Source organism: Callorhinus ursinus, unplaced genomic scaffold (assembly GCF_003265705.2).
Source record: "Callorhinus ursinus isolate GAN/ISIS: 27379988/994484 unplaced genomic scaffold, GSC_fseal_2.0 scaffold33, whole genome shotgun sequence".
NCBI lineage: Eukaryota > Metazoa > Chordata > Mammalia > Carnivora > Otariidae > Callorhinus > Callorhinus ursinus.
In genome coordinates, this window is record NW_027397095.1 from 15,077,499 (window position 1) to 15,102,595 (window position 25,097).

At 39.2% G+C, this 25,097-nt stretch overlaps 1 protein-coding gene across 1 annotated transcript in view; it reads right to left on the bottom strand.

Annotated features, from left to right (window-relative positions):
* Positions 1-200: 200 nt before the first annotated feature.
* Positions 201-25,097, bottom strand: part of WDR44 (WD repeat domain 44) — an 85,811-nt gene continuing 60,914 nt past the window's right edge. Inside the window, exons 13-20 of the mRNA XM_025852759.2 lie at positions 20,651-20,764; positions 8,945-9,067; positions 4,781-4,972; positions 4,499-4,600; positions 4,169-4,284; positions 3,164-3,291; positions 2,477-2,611; positions 201-1,309 (exon numbers count right to left, since the gene is read on the bottom strand). Of these exons, the coding sequence (XP_025708544.1) occupies positions 1,215-1,309; positions 2,477-2,611; positions 3,164-3,291; positions 4,169-4,284; positions 4,499-4,600; positions 4,781-4,972; positions 8,945-9,067; positions 20,651-20,764 (1,005 nt within the window). The 3' untranslated portion in view covers positions 201-1,214. The remainder of the gene's footprint in view (positions 1,310-2,476; positions 2,612-3,163; positions 3,292-4,168; positions 4,285-4,498; positions 4,601-4,780; positions 4,973-8,944; positions 9,068-20,650; positions 20,765-25,097) is intronic.

Sequence of the window (25,097 nt, forward strand, 5' to 3'; positions counted from 1 at the left end):
CAGATGAACTCTTAGCAGTGTTCATTTTAGAATTAGAAAAAAATTTTTTCTTAAAGGCATGTGGCTAATGCATTATAACTTAGGGGTCCAAAATCTGGTCTTCTGCTTGCTAAAAATCAAAGTATAAAACAAGACTTTGTTTTTCTTACATTCCTCAGTTTACCAAAGTCATGTGAAAATAAAGTCACATATTTAACAAGTGTTTGGCGACCAACTTTTAATAATACATATTCAATTTTCAGAAACATATGCTAACCATCAACAACATGATCAGGGTTCCATTGCCCCCGATGTTATTTCATTGGTACATTATATCAATATTTACAAAGGCTTTCAAATTCAACAACACAAAACAAAACAGCTTAATTTTTAAAACTACAATGCTTTAAAAAAATGTAAACAGTTCATTTTTACATTATTGTAAAAAAGAAGACTCACTCCTTAATGTGGCTTAATTTTTTTAAGTGAGCAAAGCCTGGTGCTCATGGATAAAGAATGAAAAGAATTCTTTACATAGAAACATTGTGCTCCAGTGTGGCAAAAAAAAAAAAAAAAAAAAAAGAAAAAAAAAAAAAAAAAGGGAGAAAAAAAAGAAAAAAAGATTATATATACATACAAAGAAAAGAATCTTAAGTCCACAATTTAGACCAAAAAAAAAAATCTTGTCCCCAAATTGAGAAATTTATAAAAACCATTTACACATGGTTGTTGACCTATTGAAAACCTGTATAACATTTTTAAAACAGTAACTCAGTCAATACCACTTTTCTGAAAAATGAAGTTTTGTGCAAAAGAAATCATTTAAGCTAGAAACAAGACTCACCCCTCCCTGTATGAGGCCAAAAGGGCCACTGAAATAATTTAACTCTGTTAGATTTAGTGCATGTAACCAAAAGGCACACACATGTGATTAATATATTAATATATTTTCATGCAGAAACCTGTGCATGTTCACAATTATATAACAAAAACACAAATATAACAAAACATAAAGCCTAATGTTTGGCAATGTTATTCTAGCCACATTTCTGTCTATCAGTCCAGGGTTTATAGATCATTAACACTGCCGCTCAAAAAATATATTATATTTGAACAACTTCCAGTAAAAATTAAAAAAAAAAAAGGATGTTAGCCTGAAACACTATAATATACTTTTTTCAGTTCTAATACATATAGAAACTTACTGATATTTTTATTTTAAATGTCATTTCAAATTAAGATACATTTTTCCTTTTGTTAATAAACACTTTGATTGCTCCAGTGAAGTCAGCAGAAAGAAGAACTTCTGTATTATCTGTCTTCATAATACCTTAAAAGCATAAAAAAAAGTTTTGAGTTGAATATAAAACCTGCTGTTGTGTCACATGCCAATGAGCCTACACCTTTTCCCCCAGTTTTCAGTTCCCCCCCAAGATTTTTTGTTTTTAAGTAATCTCTACACCCAAAGTGGGGCTCAAACTCACAACCCCAAGATCAAGAGTCGCACACTCCCTTGACCGAGCCAGCCAGGTGCCCCTCAGTCTCTTTTTTTTCAGCTTGCTCCTACGTAATCCTTTCATTCTCCGGTACTCTCCTCCTCTCTGAGGCTTACTTCCACTTACCGTGTCTTAGCCGGTCTTTCCCTGGCTTGGGGAGTTTGTGGCAAGAAGAAAAGGACACTACTTCCATTTGGTTTAATTCATTTGTTCAACACATGCTTATTAGGACCAACTATATGCAGGCAAGCACTGGCATTACAACAATATATAGGACATAAGTCTCTGTCCTCAGAATGACAGTCTATGAGAAGACAGATAATAAAGAAATTTTGTATTTGTTATGTCTTGTTTGCATTTCTCCAAGGGGAACAACTGCCCATAAAAATAAATGAACTTCTGGGGCACCTGCGTGGCTCAGTCGATTTAAGTGTCTGCCTTCAGCTCAGGTCATGATTGGATCAAGTCCCGCACTGGGCTCCCTGCTCAGCGGGAGTCTGCTTCTTCTCCCTCTACCCTTCACCCCCTGCTCATGATCTCTCTCTCTCTCTCTCTCTCAAATAAAATCTTAAAAAAAAAAAAAAAATAATAGGGGCACCTGGGTGGCTCAGTTGGTTAAGTGTCTGTGTTCGGCTCAGGTCATGATCCCAGGGTCCTGGGATGGAGCACTCATCAGGCTCCCTGCTCAGCGGGGAGTCTGTTTTCAACCTCTGCCTCCCCCACCCCCGCTTGTGCTCTCTCTCAAATAAATAAATAAAACCTTAAAAAAAAAAAGAACTTTCAAATTTTTCATTTTTAATTCGAAGGTAGATTTAAATGAAGTAAAACTTGCAAGAAATAGGTTACTGAAATGTTTAGAAAGGGATACTCACAACAATTATGTTGTAAACAAGAAATATTCTTCATACACATGAAAACCTCACAATACCCAATGTAGGTCAATGAGGCTACTAAGTGCTGACTAGAAAAAAATGTAGGTCAAATAAAGTATGAGTACCTACCAGAGGGCATGGTATCCAAAACTTCAGCATCTTCACCTTTTTCATTCCCTTCTGATTTTTCAGATTGTACATCCAAAGACAACATCAAACTTGGGTTTGGAGCAAAGATGGCTGATGTAACAACTGCATTATGTGCTGGGGAAAAAAAATTTACTTCAGGATAACTAATAAATTTGATTCTAAACATCAAGACAGAAAGTATCATATGCAAAAAATACAATAGTGTATGTTATAAGCTAATATCCTTTAAAATTAACGCATAAGTAATTAAGAACTATTTAAAATCCAAAAATTTATGGTAAAAAAAAAAAATACTACATACAGGCATACCTCAGAGATATTGCAGGTTTTGTTCCAGATCATTGTAAAAAAGCGGATATTGCAATAAAGCAAGTCAAATGCATTTTTGTTTCCCAGTGCATGTATAAAAATTATGTCTATGCTATGCTGTAGTCAATTAGTGTGCAATAGAATTAAGTCTACAAAAACAATGTACACACCTTAATTAAAATGAGGTATGCCTGTACAAGTTCTTCCTTGGTACAGAAAAATCAAAGCCAAATACAAAGCAAGAGCGGTTATAACTGCCAAACTGTCTGAAATAATGCCTATACAAATTTACTTGTGATACATCTCCACATTAACTCTATTCACTTAGAAGACACACAGAAGTGGGCATTTACTTACCTTTAATACCTTCCCAAAAATCATTACGATCTCTCCTGACTGAAGTAAACTTGCTGAGGTCATGATAAGTACTCCAGATATAAACATACTTATCTTCTGAGCCACTAACAAGGTAACTAAAATCATGGCTAAATTTGGGAAAGAAAGAAAAAAAAAATCAGTTTTGGGAATTTTTTTTTTTTTTTTTTTTAGGTTTCCCTCTATCAGCACTTCCTGCTTTAAAATACATAAGGAAACACCCAAGAGAGCTTGTTGACATACAGACTCCTAGTCTCACTCCAGAGGTTCTGGACATGCAGGTCTGCCATGGAGCCCAGAGGCACAAGGATGTTCATTAAAGCTCGAGACAACTGTGCTGCTAGTTAACCCACACAAGGAGAAACGCCTACTTAAGAGATGAAAGAGAGAAGCAGAACACGTTACCAATTACATTTCTCAGGAATTACTGGGTAACGCAAGCAGAAAGGAGGACCGTTAAGAACAGGGCCGAATGAAAGAGGGCTCTAAGGAAGAGGAGGCAGCTATTTCAGGAGAGCTTGCAGACCCCAAATTAAGAGTTCAAATAATAACGTTATGTAAAGGGGTGACTACAGGATACCGTACTTTAGGATGTTAAAATGCTTTATGAGCTTCAGTACCTAAAAGGATAAAGACCACGGGTGGGTGGCAGGTAAGTTTCCTCTTAGAAAGCTGACACAGAAGTACAAAAGCACAAATGCCGGAGAGCCGGGAGTGAGTCTTCTAATCCCAACTCTGCAACTACCAGTGATTGTACTTCATTTTCTGAGTCTTGGTTTCTTTGTCTGCAGAATAGGGGCAATTCCAACTCTGTCTACTAAACAGGTGGATAAGGTAAGTACTGCATGATGATAACGTGAGCAATCAGTTGTAAAAGTGCAAAGAAACGAAAAACACCCTATAAACATAAGGCATAGATCAAAGAAAATACGGGAGTAGAGGAGAAATATTCTGATCTCCTTTGGGAATTTCTCATTGCCAATTTACCTGAAACTTGCTTTGATCTGGCTGCTACTGTTGACATAACCCTTATACTTCATGGACAGTGACAAATCTCTAAGATCATACAGTCTGATTCTGGAGTCATTTGAGGTTACCAGTATCTAAAAAGAAATCAAAAGAAAAGTTAAAAGTACCATCTTTTTATCTAAGTTAAGGTATAATCAGAAAGGGTATTACATACACGGAGAGAATATACCTCAAAACTAGAAAAGGCTGTATTCCACATGAGAGAAAATATATTCTTAAGCCAAGACAGTAAGAATTTTCAGGAGTCTATATATAGCGTGAAGAGAGATGGTTTTGAATACTTAGTACCTTATTTTCTCCGGGTAAAGGTTCAATGCCAGTAATTTTTCTTCCAACTTTGTTGCGTCCTCTGGTAGATCGGACATGTATTTGTGTGTGGTATTTCAAATGCTAAAAAGAAATCATAAATTTAAAATATGAGGATTAGAAAGAACCTCAAAGATCATCTGATCCAACTTGCAGAGAGGCATAGTATTATTTGCCCCAATTTGTAATGCCCAGAGAGGATACACCAACTTATATGAAACTGCTGAGTATTTCATTATGTAATTTACACAAGATATCATTTACCTCTGTATCATAGAAAATACATCTGCCATCATATGTCCCAATCACGGCGTATTTGCCATTCTGACAGAAATTTGCAGCTGTGATCAATTTTGTTTGACCATCTACTTCATTCCACAAAGCGACTTTTTTGTCAGGTATGTTCCAAAGACGGAGCTTTCCATCCAATGACCCACTTAGAAAATACCTGTCATCCTAAAAATGTTGCAAAAGAGAAAGCTCTCATTTTACCAGATCAAGAAAAATTCATTAGCAAATCAAAACATAAAGCCCATTAGAAAAATGTTTAAAATATGTAAATCCCATTTATGAAATATTCTTCTTCAAGATTTTATTTTTAAGTAATCTCTATACCCAACGTGGGGCCTGAACTCACAACCCCAAGGAGATCAAGAGTCACATGCTCTACCGATGGAGCCAGCCAGGCACCCCCAAGCAAGCATTATTTTATTCATGAAAAATGACAATTAGAAACTTCAGTATTCACTTTGGAAAAATGACTTTCTAATTACTTTATTATATCCTTAAACTGCTTTTCCCAAGGTATGGATGTTAATGGATGATGTGTTGGAGAATGGTCATGTAGGAGAATGGTTCAAGTAAGTTTGAGAGATTCTGGGTTACAGAAAGCTAAAGAGGATTCTCACTTAACATGCATTCTCAATCTCCAAAAGAGGAATAAAGTAGGTAGCATTTTCCAACTTATATAACCAGGGACCTTTTTTTTGGGGGGGGGGCGGTGGGTGTTGTGGTTGGGAGGGAATCGGTAAGAAAACTTAGCAGGGCTAGCACCTTCAAGGAACATGCTTTGGGAAAAACTATCCTGTAATGATACGTTTATCCGTATCTTCCTCTGGGATCCACGTAATACTTGGATAAAAGACTAATGCCGATTAGCCCACAGAACCAGTTATTTTGTGGGAATTTTGACATCATGTCAGTTAGGAAATTGCTTCAATATTCAAATTCTCAATCCCAAAGCAGGGGTTTATCAACAGGGGGCAAGTTGGCCCCACAGGGGACATCTAGCAAAGTCTGGAGACATTTTTGACTGTCACAACTGGGGGTGGGATGTTACTGGCATCGGTAGAGGACAGGAACCCCGTTAAACATCCTGCAATGCACAGGACAGACTTTATTCTCTTTACAACAAAGAATTATCCAGCTCAAAATGTCAACAGTACAAAGGGTGAGAAACACTGCTATACACTAAACCAGGCATACCACTAAGCTGGTCTAACTTTTTTTTAATTGAGATATCATTGACAATGTCATATTAGTTTCAGGTGTATAACATAATGATTCAGTATTTGTATATGTTGCAAAAATGATCACCAAAGCTGGTCTAATTTTTGATAACATAAGAATTAAGAGTAAGGGCGCCTGGGTGGCTCAGTCGGTTAAGCGACTGCCTTCGGCTCAGGTCATGATCCTGGGGTCCTGGGATCGAGTCCCGGGATGGAGCCCCACATTTGAGTCCTGCACGCATCCAAGTCCCGCATGTCCCGCACCCCAAATCTCCTGCATCCCGAATCTCCCGCAGCAGGGAGCCTGCTTCTCCCTTTGACCCTCCCCCTTTCTCATGCTCTCTCTCTCTCTCTCAAATAAATAAATACAATCTTAAAAAAAAAAAGAATTAAGAGTAAAATAATTGGGGTGCCAAAACAAGAAGTATTCCCTTCTCTGCTCAAGACTATCATTCTTCCTCACCTCTGAAGCCTGTCAAGGACAGCCTACACAGAAAGGACGTTCTTATGGCTGTGGTATAGTAAGCTCTACTTAATGATTACAAGAAGAGCAGAACAAGTAAAAATAACTTCATGTTGCTCTTACAATTCAGAATTTTATTTACATACATGCATACGTGTGTATGTGTGTGCATGTATTATCTTCATTTTGCTATTTCTTTTGTAATTCTGCTTCCTTCCTTCCAGATAACATTATTTAATAGAGTCATGTTTCCTAAGAAAATGTTAACACCACACCATCCTTTGCTACCCCTCTTAAAAATCCTTCGGATCTACAGAATTTTAGAATTAGGGCTTTTCAGTCTCCAAAATAAAACCAAATATAAGTATAGAAAAACTACTGACAAAACAGGAACCTTAATAATAAAGTACTACATAGATAACTATCACAACCTAATACCTCTTTCTTTCCACCCTGACACATTATAGTTAAAATAGAGGTGAGGGAAGGATTTTGCTCACAGTTGCTGACAGGAGTAAAACCATTTTTTTGCTGCATCCTTGGCTGACAGGATGGGAGTGTTATTCAGAAAGAAGCCTCAAAAAGCTTGATGGTCAAAACTGATAAGGTATCAGCATAGATTAAGCATTTTTAATTTGCCAAAGTTTGTAACCAAAGTCTTCTAAGAGTTCAAAATTACTGTCTATATTATAAGCCTGCCCAGGGAGGAAAATTATATTGAGGGGGGAAAAATGTCATTCTTCTTTCTTAATCTGGGGAAAAAGAGGAAGAAATGTGAATATAACTAAAATGTTGCATTAACATGACAGTGGGTGTTAAAATTAGAGAGATGAGGACATGAATAGAAATAGGATTTATACAACAACATGGGGGAGTTAGATAAGTCAGGTCAGCTCAAGTCCTCCACTTATTTCAACCTAGCTAGTGGAGCAGCACCAGCATGGGACTTCTCTTGTGCTTATAGTTGCAAAGAGCAAAAATTAATTTAGCCTTACTCATTTGGTGGCTCTATCCTACAAGAACATAAGATAGGTCAGCAATTCCAAGATGAATTTTCCTCCTTTGGTTGAAATTATATGAAACACTTCCTTTTCAGAGGAAAGATATTGAGGGATTTTCTACATTGAAAATGAATTAAGATGGATCTCATGATTAACAATATTTCCAGGGGTGCCTGGCTGGTTCAGTCGGTAGAGCATGTGACTCTTGATCTTGGGGTTGTGAGTTCAAGCCCCACATTCGGTGCAGAGCTCACTAAAACAAAACAAAACAAATAAAAAACCTACAACACCCCCCAAAACAAAAAAAAAAAACCCCAAAACAGTATTTCTATTTCCAGACATTAAATAGGAATTCAGTATACCTTGTAATGAATTTTGATCTTTGCCTCTTTCAACCTCTCCACCTTTGTCTCTTCCCACCCCAACCCGCCCACTATTCTTGCCTATATGCTTCCCTATCTTATTTATCCACCTGCTGTCTCCTCTTCTTCCATCTCCAATCTCTCATCTTTACTATGATACATTATTTTATTTATATCCTGAACATCTTATTAAAGATTTGGGATGGCTTTTCATTCTTAGAGTTAGACTATAACATTTCCAGTTCTAATACAGATTAGCAGAATATTTCCTTTTCTCTTTTTTTAAGTAGGCTACACGCTTATAGCCCAATGTGGGGCTTAAACTCACAAACTGGAGATCAAGACCCAAGCTGAGATCAAGAGTCAGATGCTTAAGGGGCCTCTGGGTGGCTCAGTTGGTTGAGCATCTGACTCTTGGTTTCAGCTCAGGTCACAATCTCAGGGTTGTGAGATTGAGCTGCACATTGTCCGGCTCTGTGCTCAGCGGGGAGTCTGCTGGAGAGTCTCTCTCTCTCCCTCTCCCCACTCGCGCTCATGTATCTCTCTCTCTCAAAATAAATAAATAAATCTTAAAAAAAAAAATGAGGGGCACCTGGGTGGCTCAGTTAAGAGTCCAACTCTTTTTTTTCTTTTTAAAAAGATTTTATTTATTTATTTGAGAGAGAGAGACACAGCAAGAGAGGGAACACAAGCAGGGGGAGTGGGAGAGGGAGAAGCAGGCTCCCCGCTGAGCAGGGAGCCCGATGCGGGGCTCGATCCCAGGACCCTGGGATCATGACCTGAGCCGAAGGCAGACTCTTAATGACTGAGCCACCCAGGTGCCCCAAGAGTCCAACTCTTGTTCTCAGCTCAGGTCTTGATCTCAGGGTCATGAGTTCAAGTCCCGCACTGGGCTCCATGCTGGGTGTGGAGCCTACTTTAAAATAAATACATACATAAATACATACATAAGTAAAGCAAAAGACCAAATTAAGTTGTTCTTAACTATGTGCTGTTAATAATTTTTTTTCCTGTAGTCCTACGGCCCTCCAGAGAAACCAGGTTCCTTCACCTTCCTTACAGTCTAATAAAAATATATATAAACAATTACTTACTCTTGGATGGAAAGCTATGGCAGTGACAAAATCTATATGTTGAAAACAGCAAAGGCATTCTCTTCTGGAAATGTGCCATAACCTGACCGTTTTATCCATCGAAGAAGAAAGCAGGAAGTAGTTCTATCGAGCAATTGACATTGATCATTTTATCACCCTATGAAAACACTATTTGCACAATAAAAGCAAACTTTCAGTTCTTTCAGTATCTCAACAGTTTTGTTACTATTGTTACACCTAGCATCAGAAAGAACAAAAGATTATCCAATTCACTTGGAAGACTGCACTTTTTCCCAGTTACATACCATATTTCTTCGATTCTAAGACTTCTTTTATATTACCTGTTCTAAATTTAGGATAATCTTATGATCTAGGTCAAAAGAAATCTGCTAAGCACCAAGAGAGGACTAAGGTGTGCCTTAGTTTTTATAGTCCCCATATACTGAAACTAGGCTATGACTATAAGGCATCCACTCATTTGATTGTCACTTTTCAGTTGTTCTGACATTGGCAACACTGGCGAATTTTAACTCACACAAATTCCCTAATTGTCACTTAAAATACCTTCAAAAAGATTATCCTATATAATGCAGCCTGGAAATGAAAAGTTATTGTGCACCTGTCACATCCAAGGCAAGAAAATGAGAGAAATCATCAAACATCTCAGAATATACCATAGAATTTTCAAAAGCTATAAAAGGGTAGTGTAACTGCTTTAGGCACTGTGATGGCCCATCACCCAGGAACCAAACATCTATCTGTCAAAAGTTTCCAGCTGGCAGAAGTTCTTTAACTTTTCAGCATAATCTATTTAAGGAGAACTATGAGTTATATTGAATGAGGAAACACAAATGAGACCCCTGTATTCTTTGTTATGCCTAAAGGTGATAAATCAAAGCAATGATGACAGTTATTGAGTACTTGCAATGTGCTAAAAATTGTTCTTAACACTCTACTATGAGGTAGGTAATTATCCCCCTTTACAAATGAGAACACAGAGGCACAAAGATGTTAAATACTAAGTGCAAATATTGATTTGGATATGTTGCTGCACTGATAAATATACGCTATTTGGGGCTAGTTGTAAAAGCATGTTTTAGGGCGCCTGGGTGGCTCAGTTGGTTGAGCGACTGCCTTCGGCTCGGGTCATGATCCTGGAGTCCTGGGATCGAGTCCCACATCGGGCTCCCTGCTCAGCGGGGAGTCTGCTTCTCCCTCTGACCCTCTTCCCTCTCGTGCTATCTCTCATTTTCTCTCTCAAATAAAATCTTTAAAAAAAATAAAAGCATGTTTTATGTAGTATACCTGCTATTATTTAATTAATTAGAGAGAGAGAGCGAGCTCGTGTGTGCTGCCTGTGTACATGGGGGGAGGAGCAGAGGGAGGGAAAGAATCCTCAAGCAGACTCCCAGCTGACACAGGGCTCAATCCCAGGACCCTGAGATCATGACCTGAGCTGAAATCAAGAGTCCGATGTTTAACTGACTGAGCCACCCAGGTGCCCCTACTTGTTTTTAAATAGATAGTGTAATATACAACTAAAAAACAGAACTTTGATAGAATATTAGCCATTTAAAAGAATGAAATCTTACCATTTGTAACGATGTGGATGGAACTAGAGGGTATTATGCTAAGCAAAATAGAGAAAGAGACTCTTAACTCTAGGAAACAAACTGAGGGTTCCTGGAGGGGAGGTGGGTAGGGGATGGGGAAACTGGGTAATGGGCACTTGATGGAATGAGCACTGGGTGTTATATGCAACTGATGAATCACTAAACTTTACCTCTGAAACTAATACACTATATGTTAACAAACTGATTTTAAATTAAAAAAATAAAGATGGTTTCTACACAGAAAAAAAACTTTGAAAGATTTATAACTTTTGAAACATCTAGTTACAATTATTTTCATTTTCAAGTTCCACTCAGTTCCAGAAAAGTTCTGAAGAGTATGTACAGTTTGTTTTATATTTTCTATTAATAACAACTGTATAAAAACCAAATCTATGTGTCAACAATACTCAGATGAAAAATATAAAAAAACCCCTAAATCTATGGTCTGCTCTTCATTAAACTGATTTTATTCAAATTTTTTAAAGATTTATTTATTTATTTCTCTGACAGAGAGAGAGAGAGAGAGAGAGAGAGAGAGAGAACACAAGCAGGGGGAGTAGGAGAGGGAGAAGCAGGTTCCCGCTGAGCAGGGAGCCCGATGTGGGGCTCAATCCCAGGACCCTGGGATCATGACCCGAGCCGAAGGCAGACGCTTAACGACTGAGCCACCCAGGTGCCCTGATTTTATTCAATTCTTGCAATAGTCTGTTGCTTTAAGCATATGAAAGAAATACGAAAACATCCCTAAAAGTGAAGATTGAAGACATGTTAAGACTTGTTCTGTTATGCCAAGAAATTTCTGTTCAATAAATACTTATTGAATAAATGAAATTAAATAATTTTCTTGAACTAAAGCATGATCTTCAGAGTCAAAGAAATTAGATTCAAACCTAATTCTACCCATAACTAGTTTTGTGATCTTGGATGGGTCAGAGACCTAGTCTCCTCATCTACAAAATGAAATATCATCTACCTCACAGGTTACTTTAAGAATTAACAAGATGGGGCGCCTGGGTGGCTCAGTTGGTTAAGCATCTGGCTTTTGGTTTCAGCTCAGATCATGATGTCAAGGCTCAGGTCACGATCTCGGGCTCCAGATCTGGAGATCAAGCCCCTCAATTGCGGTGGCAGGCTCCGCGCTCAGCAGGGAGTCTGCTTCCCCTCTCCCTCTCCGCCTCCCTCTTCTCATGCACTCGCTCTCAAATAAATCTTAAAAAAAAAAAAAAAGAATTAACAAGGTAATTCTCATTGCCTGGCACAAAGTCTCCAACACATAGAAAACTCACTATAAATACTGATTCTGCTAGATACTGAAGAGAAACAATAGTAAAATAAAATCTGGTCCTTACTCCGGAGGGTCTTAGGGTCCTGTTACAAACAATACCTAGAAATGTACATAAGTAAACAGGTAAAAAAGAAAGGTAAAGAAAAGGGCATAGGGACAGATAAAGGCCTTATGAACAAAAACAAGTTTCCTGGAGAAGTTCTGCCCTAAGACTCTAGTGCAACTCCCGCTGAATTTCTAGCCTGCCAACCTGCCCTACAGATTTCAACTTGTGTGCACTCACACTTGAGTGATCCAATTCCTTAAAATAAATCTCCTTATGTATGATGTCCTGTTGGTTGTGTTACTCTGGAGAACCTTGACTGATAAGTGGTCAATGGAGAGCTCATTTCTTTCAGTCAGCGTTACATACCATAAAAAATACTGGGTTGCTTTGAGAAAGTAAAAGAAGTACAACATTCCCAATTATGTGCTTTGTACTTCTTATCCCAGATGAGTATGAATATCGGATTAAGGAAATTTCAGATTTTCATCTTCTAACAACTCAGATTTCACACAGGGTGCAGGAATAGTATAAAGACACAATTAGGGCTCAGTTGAAAACCAGACGAGACGACCAGGTGAGGTCTAAGCTTCTTCCCAGTTAGAGAAAGACATTATGACAGATGGGTTATGAAAAGCATCCAGAGTATCTAAACAAGTATGACAGGAGCAGCAATTCATAAATGGAGTGATTCAAAGCTGGAGCTCAGGGAAAGCGTGACTTGCCTGTAAGGGAAAGCCTGACTTGCCTGTATACAGCAGCAGTAACTTTGGGGGTACAAGAGGTTCTCCTGACACGGTGAAAATACATGGGCAACACTGGTATCCCTGCTAGTGTTAACTCAGTTGGCTTTTCTCAGTTTAAGGTTTTTAGATATTACTTTTCTGCCCAAATTCTAAATATATTTTAGATCCTGACTACTCAAAAATGTTGAGACAAAGGCAGTGTAAGGTATTATGCAGGAATTTCAAACACTGCTTCATGCTTCAAATGCCTTAAATAAAATTTAAAATGTCTCTTTAAAATTCTTTTAAAAATTTTTTATTGTTATGTTAATCACCATACATTACATCATTAGTTTTTGATGTAGTGTTCCATGATTCATTGTTTGTGCATAACACCCAGTGCTCCATGCAGAATGTGCCCTCTTTAATACTCATCACCAGGCTAACCCATCCGCCCACCCTCCTCCCGTCTAGAACCCTCAGTTTGTTTTTCAGAGTCCATCATCTCTCATGGTTCGTCTCCCCCACTGACTTCTCCCCTTTATTCTTCCCCTCCTATCTTCTTCTTTTTCTTTTTTCTTAACATATGTTGCATTATTTGTTTCAGAAGTACAGATCTATGATTCAACAGTCTTGCACAATTCACAGCACTCACCATAGCACATACCCTACCCACTGTCTATCACCCAGCCACCTCATCCCTCCCACCCCCCACCACTCCAGCAACACTCAGTTTGTTTCCTGAGATTAAGAATTTCTCATATCAGTGAGGTCATATGATACATGTCTTTCTCTGATTGACTTACTTCACTCAGCATACACCCTCCAGTACCATCCACGTCGTTGTAAATGGCAAGATCTCATTCCTTTTGATGGCTGCATAATATTCCATTGTGTATATATACCACATCTTCTTTATCCATTCATCTGTCGATGGACATCTTGGCTCTTTCCACAGTTTGGCTATTGTGGACATTGCTGCTATAAACATTGGGGAGTACGTACCCCTTCGGATCCCTGCATTTGTATCTTTGTGGTAAATACCCAGTAGTGCAATTGCTGGATCGTATGGTAGCTCTATTTTCAACCGTTTGAGGAACCTCCATACTGTTTTCCAGAGGGGTTGCACCAGCTTGCATTCCCACCAACAGTGTAGGAGAGTTCCCCTTTCTCCACATCCCCGCCAACATCTGTCGTTTCCTGACTTGTTAATTTTAGTCATTCTGACGGGTGTGAGGTGGTATCTCATTGAGGTTTTGATTTGGATTTCCCTGATGCCGAGCGATGTTGAGCACTTTTTCATGTGTCTGTTGGCCATTTGGATGTCTTCTTTGGAAAAATGTCTGTTCGTGTCTTCTGCCCATTTCTTGATTGGATTATTTGTTCTTTGGGTGTTGAGTTTGATAAGTTCTTTATAGATTTTGGATACTAGCCCTTTATCTGATATGTTATTGGCAAATATTTTCTCCCGTTCTGTCGGTTGTCTTTTGGTTTTGTGGACTGTTTCTTTTGCTGTGCAAAAGCTTTTTATCCTGATGAAATCCCAATAGTTCATTTTTGCCCTTGCTTCCCTTGCCTTTGGCGATGTTTCTAGGAAGAAGTTGCTGCGGCTGAGGTCGAAGAGGTTGCTGCCTGTGTTCTCCTTTAGGATTTTGATGGACTCCTGTCTCACGTTTAGGTCTTTCAACCATTTGGAATCTATTTTTGTGTGTGGTGTAAGGAAATGGTCCAGTTTCATTCTTCTGCATGTGGCTGTCCAATTTTCCCAACACCATTTGTTGAAGAGACTCTCTTTTTTCCATTGGACATTCTTTCCTTTGTCGAAGATTAGTTGACCATAGAGTTGAGGGTCCATTTCTGGGCTCTCAATTCTGTTCCATTGATCTATGTGTCTGTTTTTGTGCCAGTACCATACTGTCTTGATGATGACAGCTTTGTAATAGACCTGGAAGTCGGGAATTGTGATGCCGCCAGCTTTGCTTTTCTTTTTCAACATTCCTCTGGCTATTCGGGGTCTCTTCTGGTTCCATACAAATTTTAGGATTATTTGTTCCATTTCTTTGAAAAAAGTGGATGGTATTTTGATGGGGATTGCAATGAATGTGTAGATTGCTCTAGGTAGCATTGACATCTTCACAATGTTTGTTCTTCCAACCCATGAGCATGGAACGTTTTTCCATTTCTTTGTGTCTTCTTCAATTTCTTTCATGAGTATTTTATAGTTTTCTGAGTACAGATCCCTTGCCTCTTTGGTTAAATTTATTCCTAGGTATCTTATGGTTTTGGGTGCACTCGGAAATGGGATCGACTCCTTGATTTGTCTCTCTTTTGTCTTGTTGTTGGTGTATAGCAATGCCACTGATTTCTGTGCATTGATTTTATATCCTGCCACTTTACTGAATTCCTGTATGAGTTCTAGCAGTTTTGGGGTGGAGTCTTTTGGGTTTTCCACATACAGTATCCTATCATCTGCAAAGAGTGAGAGTTTGACTTCCTCTTTGCCGATTTGGATGCCTTTGATTTCTTTTTGTTGTCTGATTGCTGTGGCTAGGACTTCTAATACTATGTTGAATAGCAGTGGTGAGAGTGGACATCCCTGCCGCGTTCCTGACCTTAGGGGAAAAGCTCTCAGCTTTTCCCCATTGAGAATGATATTCGCTGTAGGTTTTTCATAGATGGCTTTTATGATATTGAGGTATGTACCCTCTATCCCTATACTCTGAAGAGTTTTGATCAAGAAAGGATGCTGTATTTTGTCAAATGCTTTTTCTTCATCTATTGAAAGGATCATATGATTCTTGTTCTTTCTTTTGTTAATGTATTGTATCACGTTGATTGATTTGTGGATGTTGAACCAACCTTGCAGCCCAGGGATAAATCCCACTTGGTCATGGTGAATAATCCTTTTAATGTACTGTTGGATCCTATTGGCTAGTATTTTGGTGAGAATCTTTGCATCCATGTTCATCAAGGATATTGGTCTGTAATTCTTTTTGATGGGGTCTTTGGTTTTGGGATCAAGGTAATGGTGGCCTCATAAAATGAGTTTGGAAGTTTTCCTTCCATTTCTATTTTTTGGAACAGTTTCAGGAGAATAGGTATTAATTCTTCTTTAAATGTCTGATAGAATTCCCCTGGGAAGCCATCTGGCCCTGGGGTTTTGTTTGTTGGGAGATTTTTGATGACTGCTTCAATTTCCTTAGGGGTTATAGGTCTGTTCAGGTTTTCTATTTCTTCCTGGTTCAATTTTGGTAGTTGATACATCTCTGGGAATGCACCCATTTCTTCCAGGTTATCTAATTTGCTGGCACAGAGTTGCTCATAGTATGTTCTTATAATTGTTTGTATTTTTTGGTGTTGGTTGTGATCGCTCCTCTTTCATTCATGACTTTGTTGATTTGGGTCATTTCTCTTTTCTTTTTGATAAGTCTGGCCAGGGGTTTATCAATCTTGTTAATTCTTTCAAAGAACCAGCTCCTAGTTTCGTTGATCTGTTCTACTGTTCTTCTGGTTTCTAGTTCATTGATTTCTGCTCTGATCTTTATTATTTCTCTTCTCCTGCTGGGTTGAGGCTTTATTTGCTGTTCTTTCTCCAGCTCCTTTAGGTGTAGGGTTAGGTTGTGTATTTGAGACCTTTCTTGTTTCTTGAGAAAGGCTTGTACTGCTATATACTTTCCTCTCAGGACTGCCTTTGCTGTATCCCAAAGATTTTGAACAGTTGTGTTTTCATTTTCATTGGTTTCCATGAATTTTTTTAATTCTTCTTTAATTTCCTGGTTGACCCATTCATTCTTTAGTAGGATGCTCTTTAGCCTCCATGTATTTGAGTTCTTTCCGACTTTCCTCTTGTGATTGAGTTCTAGTTTCAAAGCATTGTGGTCTGAAAATATGCAGGGAATGATCCCCATCTTTTGGTACCGGTTGAGACCTGATTTGTGACCTAGGATGTGATCAATTCTGGAGAATGTTCCATGGGCACTAGAGAAGAATGTGTATTCGTTGCTTTGGGATGGAATGTTCTGAATATGTCTGTGAAGTCCATTTGGTCCAGTGTGTCATTTAAAGTCTTTATTTCCTTGTTGATCTTTTGCTTAGATGATCTGTCCATTTCAGTCAGGGCGGTGTTAAAGTCCCCCACTAGTATTTTATTGTTGTCAATGTGTTTCTTCGCTTTGGTTATTAATTGCCTTATAAAATTGGCTGCTCCCATGTTAGGGGCATAGATATTTACAATTGTTAGATCTTCTTGTTGGATAGACCCTTTAAGAAGGATATAGTGTCATTCTTCATTTCTTATTACAGTCTTTGTTTTAAAATCTAATTTGTCTGATATAAGGATTGCCACCCCAGCTTTCTTTTGGTGTCCATTAGCATGGTAAATGGTTTTCCACCCCCTCACTTTCAATCTAGGGGTGTCTTTGGGTCTAAAATGAGTCTCTTGCAGACAGCATATCGATGGGTCTTGTTTTTTAATCCAATCTGATAGCCTTTGTCTTTTGATTGGGGCATTTAGCCCATTTACATTCAGGGTAACTATTGAAAGGTATGAATTTAATGCCATTGTTAATGCCTGTAAGGTGACTGTTACTGTATATTGTCTGTGTTCCTTTCTGATCTATGCTGCTTTTAGGCTCTCTCTTTGCTTAGAGGACCCCTTTCAATATTTCTTGGAGGGCTGGTTTCGTGTTTGCAAATTCCTTTAGTTTTTGTTTGTCCTGGAAGCTTTTTATCTGTCCTTCAATTTTCAATGAGAGCCTAGCTGGATATAGTATTCTTGGCTGCATATTTTTCTCGTTCAGTGCTCTGAAGATCTCATGCCAGTACTTTCTGGCCTGCCAGGTCTCTGTGGATAGGTCTGTTGCCAATCTAATGTTTCTACCATTGTAGGTTATGTATCTCTTCTCCCGAGCTGCTTTCAGGATTTTCTCTTTGTCTCTGAGACTCGTAAGTTTTACTATTAGATGTTGGGGTGTTGACCTATTTTTATTGATTTTGAGAGGGGTTCTCTGTGCCTCCTGGATTTTGATGCCTGTTTCCTTCCTCACATTAGGGAAGTTCTCTGCTATAATTTGCTCCAATATACCTTCTGCCCCTCTCTCTCTTTCTTCTTCTTCTGGGATCCCAATTATTCTAATGTTGTTTTCGTCTTACCGTATCGCTTATCTCTTGAATTCTGCCCTCGTGATCCTGTAGTTGTTTCTCTCTCTTTTTCTCAGCCTCTTTATTTTCCATCATTTGGTCTTCTATATCGCCGATTCTCTCTTCTGCCTCATTTATCCTAGCAGTTAGTGCCCCCATTTTTCATTGCACCTCATCAATAGCCTTTTTGATTTCGACTTGGTTAGATTTTAGTTCTTTTATTTCTCCAGAAAGGGTTTCTCTAATAACTTCCACGCTTTTTTCAAGCCCAGCTAGTATCTTTAAAGTCATGATTCTGAACTCTAGGTCTGACATCGTACTAATGTCCGTATTGAGTAGGTCCCTGGCTGACGGTACTACTTCTTGTTCTTTTTACTGAGGTGATTTTTTTCATCGTCATTTTGTCCAGAGGAGAATAGATGAATAAGAGAACAAAATGCTAACAGGTTAACAACATCCCCAGCAAATATACTCTATACAAACCAGAAAAGACCTGAAACCAGGGGAAAAGAAAGGGAAAGAAAGAAAAAAGAGAAAAAAAAACACAAAAAGAAAAAGATAAAAACAGAAACAGAACAATACAAAAAAAACAGAATATGATCAAATATGATCAGTCTAGTGCATAGATCAGTGCCACACACTAGATTTTGGGTATATTTTGGTCTGTTAGAAAAAAAGTGCCTCCTAAAATTTTAAAGGAAGAAAGACATATGTACAAAATAAAGGTTGATACCATGGAGGGATGGAAGATGACTGTAAAGATAAAAATTATAAAAGATTTTATAAAAGGAATTGATAAGATAAGAAGTTGTTTGAAAAAAGAAAGAAGATTTAAAAAAAAAAAAAGGGAGACAATGTGATCAGGCAGGAGACTAGAACCAAGCCATACACTTGTGATTTAGGGTATATTTTGATCTGTTAGAAGAAACTGTATCTCAAAATTTTAAAGAGAGAACAACATATATATATGCCAAAAATAAGGGTAACTACTATGAAGGGATAAAATATGACTCTAAAAATGAAAAATAAGAAATGTTTTTTTAAAAAAGGGATTGATAAGATGTTGGTTGAAAAAGGGAAAAAGAAAAATAAAAAAAAAGTTAAAAAAAATTAACTTTGAAAAACTAATGAATCATAGTAAAAAAAAGCCATGAATTCTATGTGCAGTATTCCCCTAGCGGTGGAGTTCTCCCATTCTCCTTAATCGGTAAACTTGGTCTTGGCTTGCTGGCTGTTCGTGCTGATCTTCTGGGGGAGGGGCCTGTTGCCGTGGTTCCCAAATGTCTTTGCCAGAGGTGGAATTGCCCCGCCCTTGTCGGTCTGGGCTAAGCAAGCTGCTTGGGTTTGTTCTCAGGAGCTTTTGTTCCCTGCAAGCTCTTGGTACAGCTTTGGAGGACCAGGATGAAAATGGTGGCCTCCCAATCTCCACCCGGAAGAGCCGAGAACTCGGGGCCCCGCTCCTCAGTGCGCCCCCAGAGAAAAGCAGTCACTCCCGTCTCTCTGGTCTCCGGCTGCACTCCGTGCTCACTCGGCCTGTGACCGAGCGTTTCTATCTCTGGCACCCGATCCCGTGTGGAGTCTCCAAACCCAGCAGATCCCTGCGGTGCGCTCCCGCGCCACTCCTCCCCGGGAAGGAAGGGGAGTCTCCCCAGCTCTGCCGCTTGTTGGGTCCCTGCTGGAGGAGCAGAGGCCCGACTGGGCAGCGGATCACAGTTTATGGCAACCCCGAGCTGAGCGCCCGCGCCTCGGCTCTGTCTCTGCAGCTGGCTTCCCCGCCCCGATACCTGGGAGCTCTGCCGCACTCAGGCACCCCCGGTCTTTCTGTGACCCCGAGGGTCCTGAGACCACACTGTCCCACGAGGGTTCCACCCCCCGCTTAGCCACTAGAGCGACGTCCCTCAGCGGAGCCGGCTTCTAAAAGTTCCGATTTTGTGCTCTGCGGCTCTATCACTTGCCAGAAGCGGCCGACGGAGGCCCCCTCCCCCGCCGTCTATCCTCCTGACTATCGCCTCGGATTCACTTCTCTGCACGTCCTACCTTCCAGAAAGTGGTCACTTTTCTGTTCAGAGAGTTGTTGCTACTCTCTTCTTCGATCTCCTGTTGAGTTCGTAGGTGTTCAGAATGGTCTGATCCCTACTCAGCTGAATTCCCGAGACCAGGCGAAATCCAGGTCTCCTACTCCTCCACCATCTTGCTCCGCCCCCAGTACCTCTTTAAATTTTTGCAAAACCGGGTACCTGGGTGGCTCAGTCAGTTAAGCGGCTGCCTTCGGCTCAGGTCATGATCCCAGAGTCCTAGGATCGAGTCCCGCATCGGGCTCCTTGCTCAGCAGAGAGCCTGCTTCTCCCTCTGCCTGCCTACCCCTGCTTATGCTCTCTCTCTCTCACTCTCTCTGTGTCAAATAAATAAGTAAAATCTTAAAAAAAAAAAAAATTCTGCAAAACTGCTAAGATATTTGTTTGGTGGCAAAACAGGCCCTCTACTTCCGAAATAATTTTGCTCTAAGGGGGAAAAAAACAAAGTGATGACTTATCAAAGAGTCATATATTGTTAAACTTAATGATTTAATAAATATAGGAGATTAGCCAAAACAGTCTTGATTAGATCAGACATCAGCATTGTAGCTGAAGTCATATCCATTATGCGAGAATAGTTACTCTGCAAAATTACTTTATAAAGAAGCAAAAAGTACAAGTGTATAGACAGATCCAGACAGGAGCTGTTAATATAAACATTTTATTAGCCTGACTTGATGTTGCTCCTCTTTTAACCGATTACTTTGTAGCTAACTCCCATGAAGTATATATAACCATTCAAACACTTGAAAAACAAAACATTTGTTTTTATCCTAAAGTCATAGTTACATAGAATTAATACACTCTTCAAGTAAGAATTTCTTACTTTAGACCATGAAAGATCAAGGAGATCAGCGGTGTGTCCTTTATATTTGCAAAATGGCCGCTGCCGAAATGGTGCATTTTTATCATCAGGGTCTTCATCAGCTCCACTGCATACCTATTTAGATATAAAGACAAATGTTAAAACTAGAAAAACAAAAGCTTCATACTCTTCCCACCCCAACAATTCTCTCATCATTTTGTATGCTGCCTGACTGAAATCTTGATCTACCAAAACCAAACTCCCCTTTACAATGAATCTATGACTTATCACTCATTCACCTCCTTGTTCCAATAAACCAGGATCATCCCTGAAGGCTGTGCTATCACAATCTTTCCCTCCCTAAGAGAGCTCCCACTTTGTCCTTTTCTGAGCATTTGCTCCTTCCGGGGGGGTGGGAGCCAGCACCAGGGGGTAAATGATTGGTCTGAGCTAATCAAAATGAGCTCATTCCCTTTCCCAGTGATGATTGGTTTAGGCATGGGCATGTGCTACAATTTTTTTCAATTAGACATGACAGAAAGTTTATTGGGGGGTGGGGCGTGGAGACAGGGGAGAGGCTTCCAGAAAGATTTCCTCACTCTTAAAAAGGGACATACTACAGGGATGTTCTTTCCTTCCTCTGAACATTGCTGTCTGTGTGACACCTATGACTCGTTGCCATCTTACTACCATGAGGGGAACAAACCTAAGGACAGACAAAGAAGAGCAAAGCAGGAGGCTGGCAGAACCCTGTGTCCCTGATGACACTACTGAGCTGCTGAATTAACCAACCCTGGAACCGCCTTACCTCCAGACTTGCTTCCTCATTGTTTAAGCCATTTTCAGTTGGATTTCTGTTATTTGAAGTCAAAAGCATCCTGACAGAGGTAGGTAGAAAATAATGCCATACGTGTGTGCCATGCATTTAGTTTACAACATGCTTTTGTATTCATTATCTGAATGAATCCTAACAACTCTGTCAGGTAGGTAGTAACATTATGGAGATGAAGAAATTAAGAAAAACACCTGAGGCTCAAAGAGATCAAAATAACACATTAAAGCTCACACAGCCACCTATAAACAGCAGAACCAAAGCAGAAACACAACTCTAAGTCCAAAGATTGTCCCTCAAATGTTTTAGAGAATGTAGTATGAGCAAAAGTACGGAGCTGTTAGCTAATAAGCCCTGCATATTTAAGGAAGGACAGGTAGGATGATGTGGACCAGGAAGAAGTTGTATGGAGATATAGCAGGGGATTAGGGCAGAAAGGTACTTTGAGACCAGATCATAATGGGCCTCGCATTTGTGGCTTAAGAGTTAGGATATTCTAAGGCAATGGAGAGCCAGCACAGGCTTCCGAAAAGAAAGGACAACACTATGTGACCGGTGCTTTAGGAAGAGAAAGCTAGGCAGTAAGGTAAAAGATGGCGGGGAGAAAGAGTGGAGGCAGAAGAGCAGTCCGGAAGTGTAAATAAGAATAAGGAGGGCTCGAACTAGGCCAGGAGCCATGGCACAGGTAAGAGCTACCACCACTATTTGCCTGAAACTTTACAGTGTAGAAAAACATCTTCCTATCCACTGTGGAGGGAGAGCAGCTACGGGATGCCCTGACCTTTTGCCAAGCGCTCTTAATCCTAGAGGACTACGGCTTGGGCCTCTTCTTGTACGCCCAGCCTAGTGAGCACAGCTGGCGCACATAAAACTAAACAGGCTTGACCTATTGCATAAAACTCAACCTTTTAATAATCATTTACATTTCATTAAGTCCTCAGCATCATTCCTCTAGCAGTGATTCCAGATCTTATTTTTCTCCTCAAACATCCATGTTCTTCTCCTTGTATTCTATATTTTCTTTCAAAATATTTAAACACATCTTTTTGATTATAAATACATGGCCAGTGTAGATAATTCAGAAAGCACAGGAAGTAGAAAAACTAAAATTAAAACAATAATCTGCTAACATTATGACTGCCTTCATCTTTCTTTTTTTTTTTAAAGATTGTATTTATTTATTTGACAGAGAGAGAGACAGTGAGAGAGGGAACACAAGCAGGGGGAGTGGGAGAGGGAGAAGCAGGCTTCCTGCTGAGCAGGGAGCCTGATGCGGGGCTCAATCCCAGGACTCTGGGATCATGACCTGAGCCAAAGGCAGATGCTTAACAACTGAGCCACCCAGGCGCCCCTTATCTTTCATTTTTTAAAAAAATATTCATTTAAATCACAGAGGATTCAGTATCTTCCTTTCTATTATACCATGAGCATTTTCAGTAATTCACTCTCTGAAAACATTTACTAGCTGCCTATCAATATGCTATAATTTAATCATTCTCCAGTTGATTGGTCATTTAGACACTTCCAATTTTTTGCTAGAAGAGCAATTCAATGAACATCCTGCAACATGAATCTTTATGTCTATTTTATTATTTATTTATCCTAATATAAAGGGTATTATGGTCAAAAGGTTTTAAACTTGGAGACTTTGACAGTATCTTCTGTTATTTATTTTAATAAAAGCAGGTATGTTTACTAAAGAAAATTTTAGGGGTGCCTTGCTCCCTGCTCAGCAGGGAGCCTGCTTCTCCCTCTCTCTTTCTGCCTGCCGCTCCCCCTGCTTGTGCTCACTCTCTCTCAAATAAATAAGTAAAAATCTTAAAAGAAAAATAAAGAAAATTTTAGAAGTACACAGGAGTTAAAAAAAAAAACCTAAAATCCCACCACCTAGAGATGACTACTAGTAATTATTTAGTATATTTCTTTTCTTTCCCAAAGATTTTATTTTTTTAGTAATCTCTGCACCCATTGTGGGGTTTGAACTCAGAACCCCGAGATCAAGAGTCACATGTTCTACTGACTGAGCCAGCCAGGCACCCCAAATTTAGTGTATTTCTTTGAAATTTTAATATATATTTAGATATTTTTAATCAAAACTGGGATAATACTGTATTCAATTTTTCCATTCTGTTTTTCACTTCACATTTTATTTTGAATATTTTTGATGTCATTAAATAGTCTTTGAAAACAATTTAAGGACTGCATAGTATTCTACTTCAAGAATTATACCATGTTTTTATTTTCCAATTGTTAAAAAATTTTAGTTGTTTAAATTTTAGCTATCGTTAGAATACTAAGATGAAAATCTTTTTATTTACTTCCTCAAGCCTATCTGATTTCCTTTTTTCTTCTAAAAGATTTTATTTGAGAGAGAGAGCATGCGTGCAGGCACGAGCACGCAGGTGCTTGTGAGCACGAGTGTGGGGAGGGGCAGAGGCAGAGGGAGCAGCAGACTCCCAGCTGAGCAAGGAGCCTGACCTGGGGCTGGATCCCAGGACTCTAAGATCACCACCTGAGCTAAAGGCAGCCACTTAACCAACTGAGGCACTCAGGCACCAGTCCTTTTTTCTTTTTAAAGTAAGCTCTACACCTAAGGTGGGGCTTCAACTCAGGATCCTGAGATCAAGTGTCCCTTGCTCTACTGATTGAGCCAGCCAGGTACCCCTATCTGATTACTTCTTTATGATAGATTTTTAAAGGTAGAATTATTAAAGGTAGAATCACCAAAATGTTATGCATTTTATCTATATGTATACATCTCTATAAACAGATATCTACATCTAGAGAGATATTTATAGTTCTGTATAAAAGTATATATTTATGTCTCTATATAAACATATATACAACTTTATTATGACTATTTCCAAATATACACAGAAGTAGAACAATGTAATAATGGTAGAACAAACCCAATACATCCATCACCTGCTTTAATGGTTATCAGTATTTTACATCTTGTTTTAGCAATCCTCCCACTTTTACGTATGTGCTTATTTTTGCTGGAGCACTTAAAGCAAGATCTGAACACCACTGATTTTACCAGTAAATATTCTTTATGTATTTCTAACTAATAAGCCCTCTTTTAAATATAACTACTATGCTGTTAGCACACCTAAAAAAGTCATTTTATTTATTTATTTTTAAAAGATTTTATTTATTTATTTGACAGACAGAGGCACAGTGAGAAAGGGAACACAAGCAAGGGGAGTGGGAGAAGCAGACTCCTTGCTGAGCAGGGAGCCTGACATGGGACTCAATCCCAGGACCCTGGGATCATGACCTGAGCTGAAGGCAGATGCTTAACGACTGAGCCATCCAGGCACCCCTAAAAAAAGTCATTTTAAAGTTGGACTGCTATGAAAACTTGTAAGCCTTTTGATATTTATTAGCACTGACTATATACCAGATACTGTGTTAGTTATTTGAGATAACAAAATAAATTTCTTAGTTTCTAAATTATCTAGTCTCAGTATTTAAAAGCCAGAATGAACCTTTTAAAATATGTCAGGTTAGGGCGCCTGGGGGGCTCAGTTGGTTGGGCGACTGCCTTCGGCTCAGGTAATGATCCTGGAGTCCCGGGATCGAGTCCCGCATCGGGCTCCCTGCTCAGCGGCGAGTCTGCTTCTCCCTCTGACC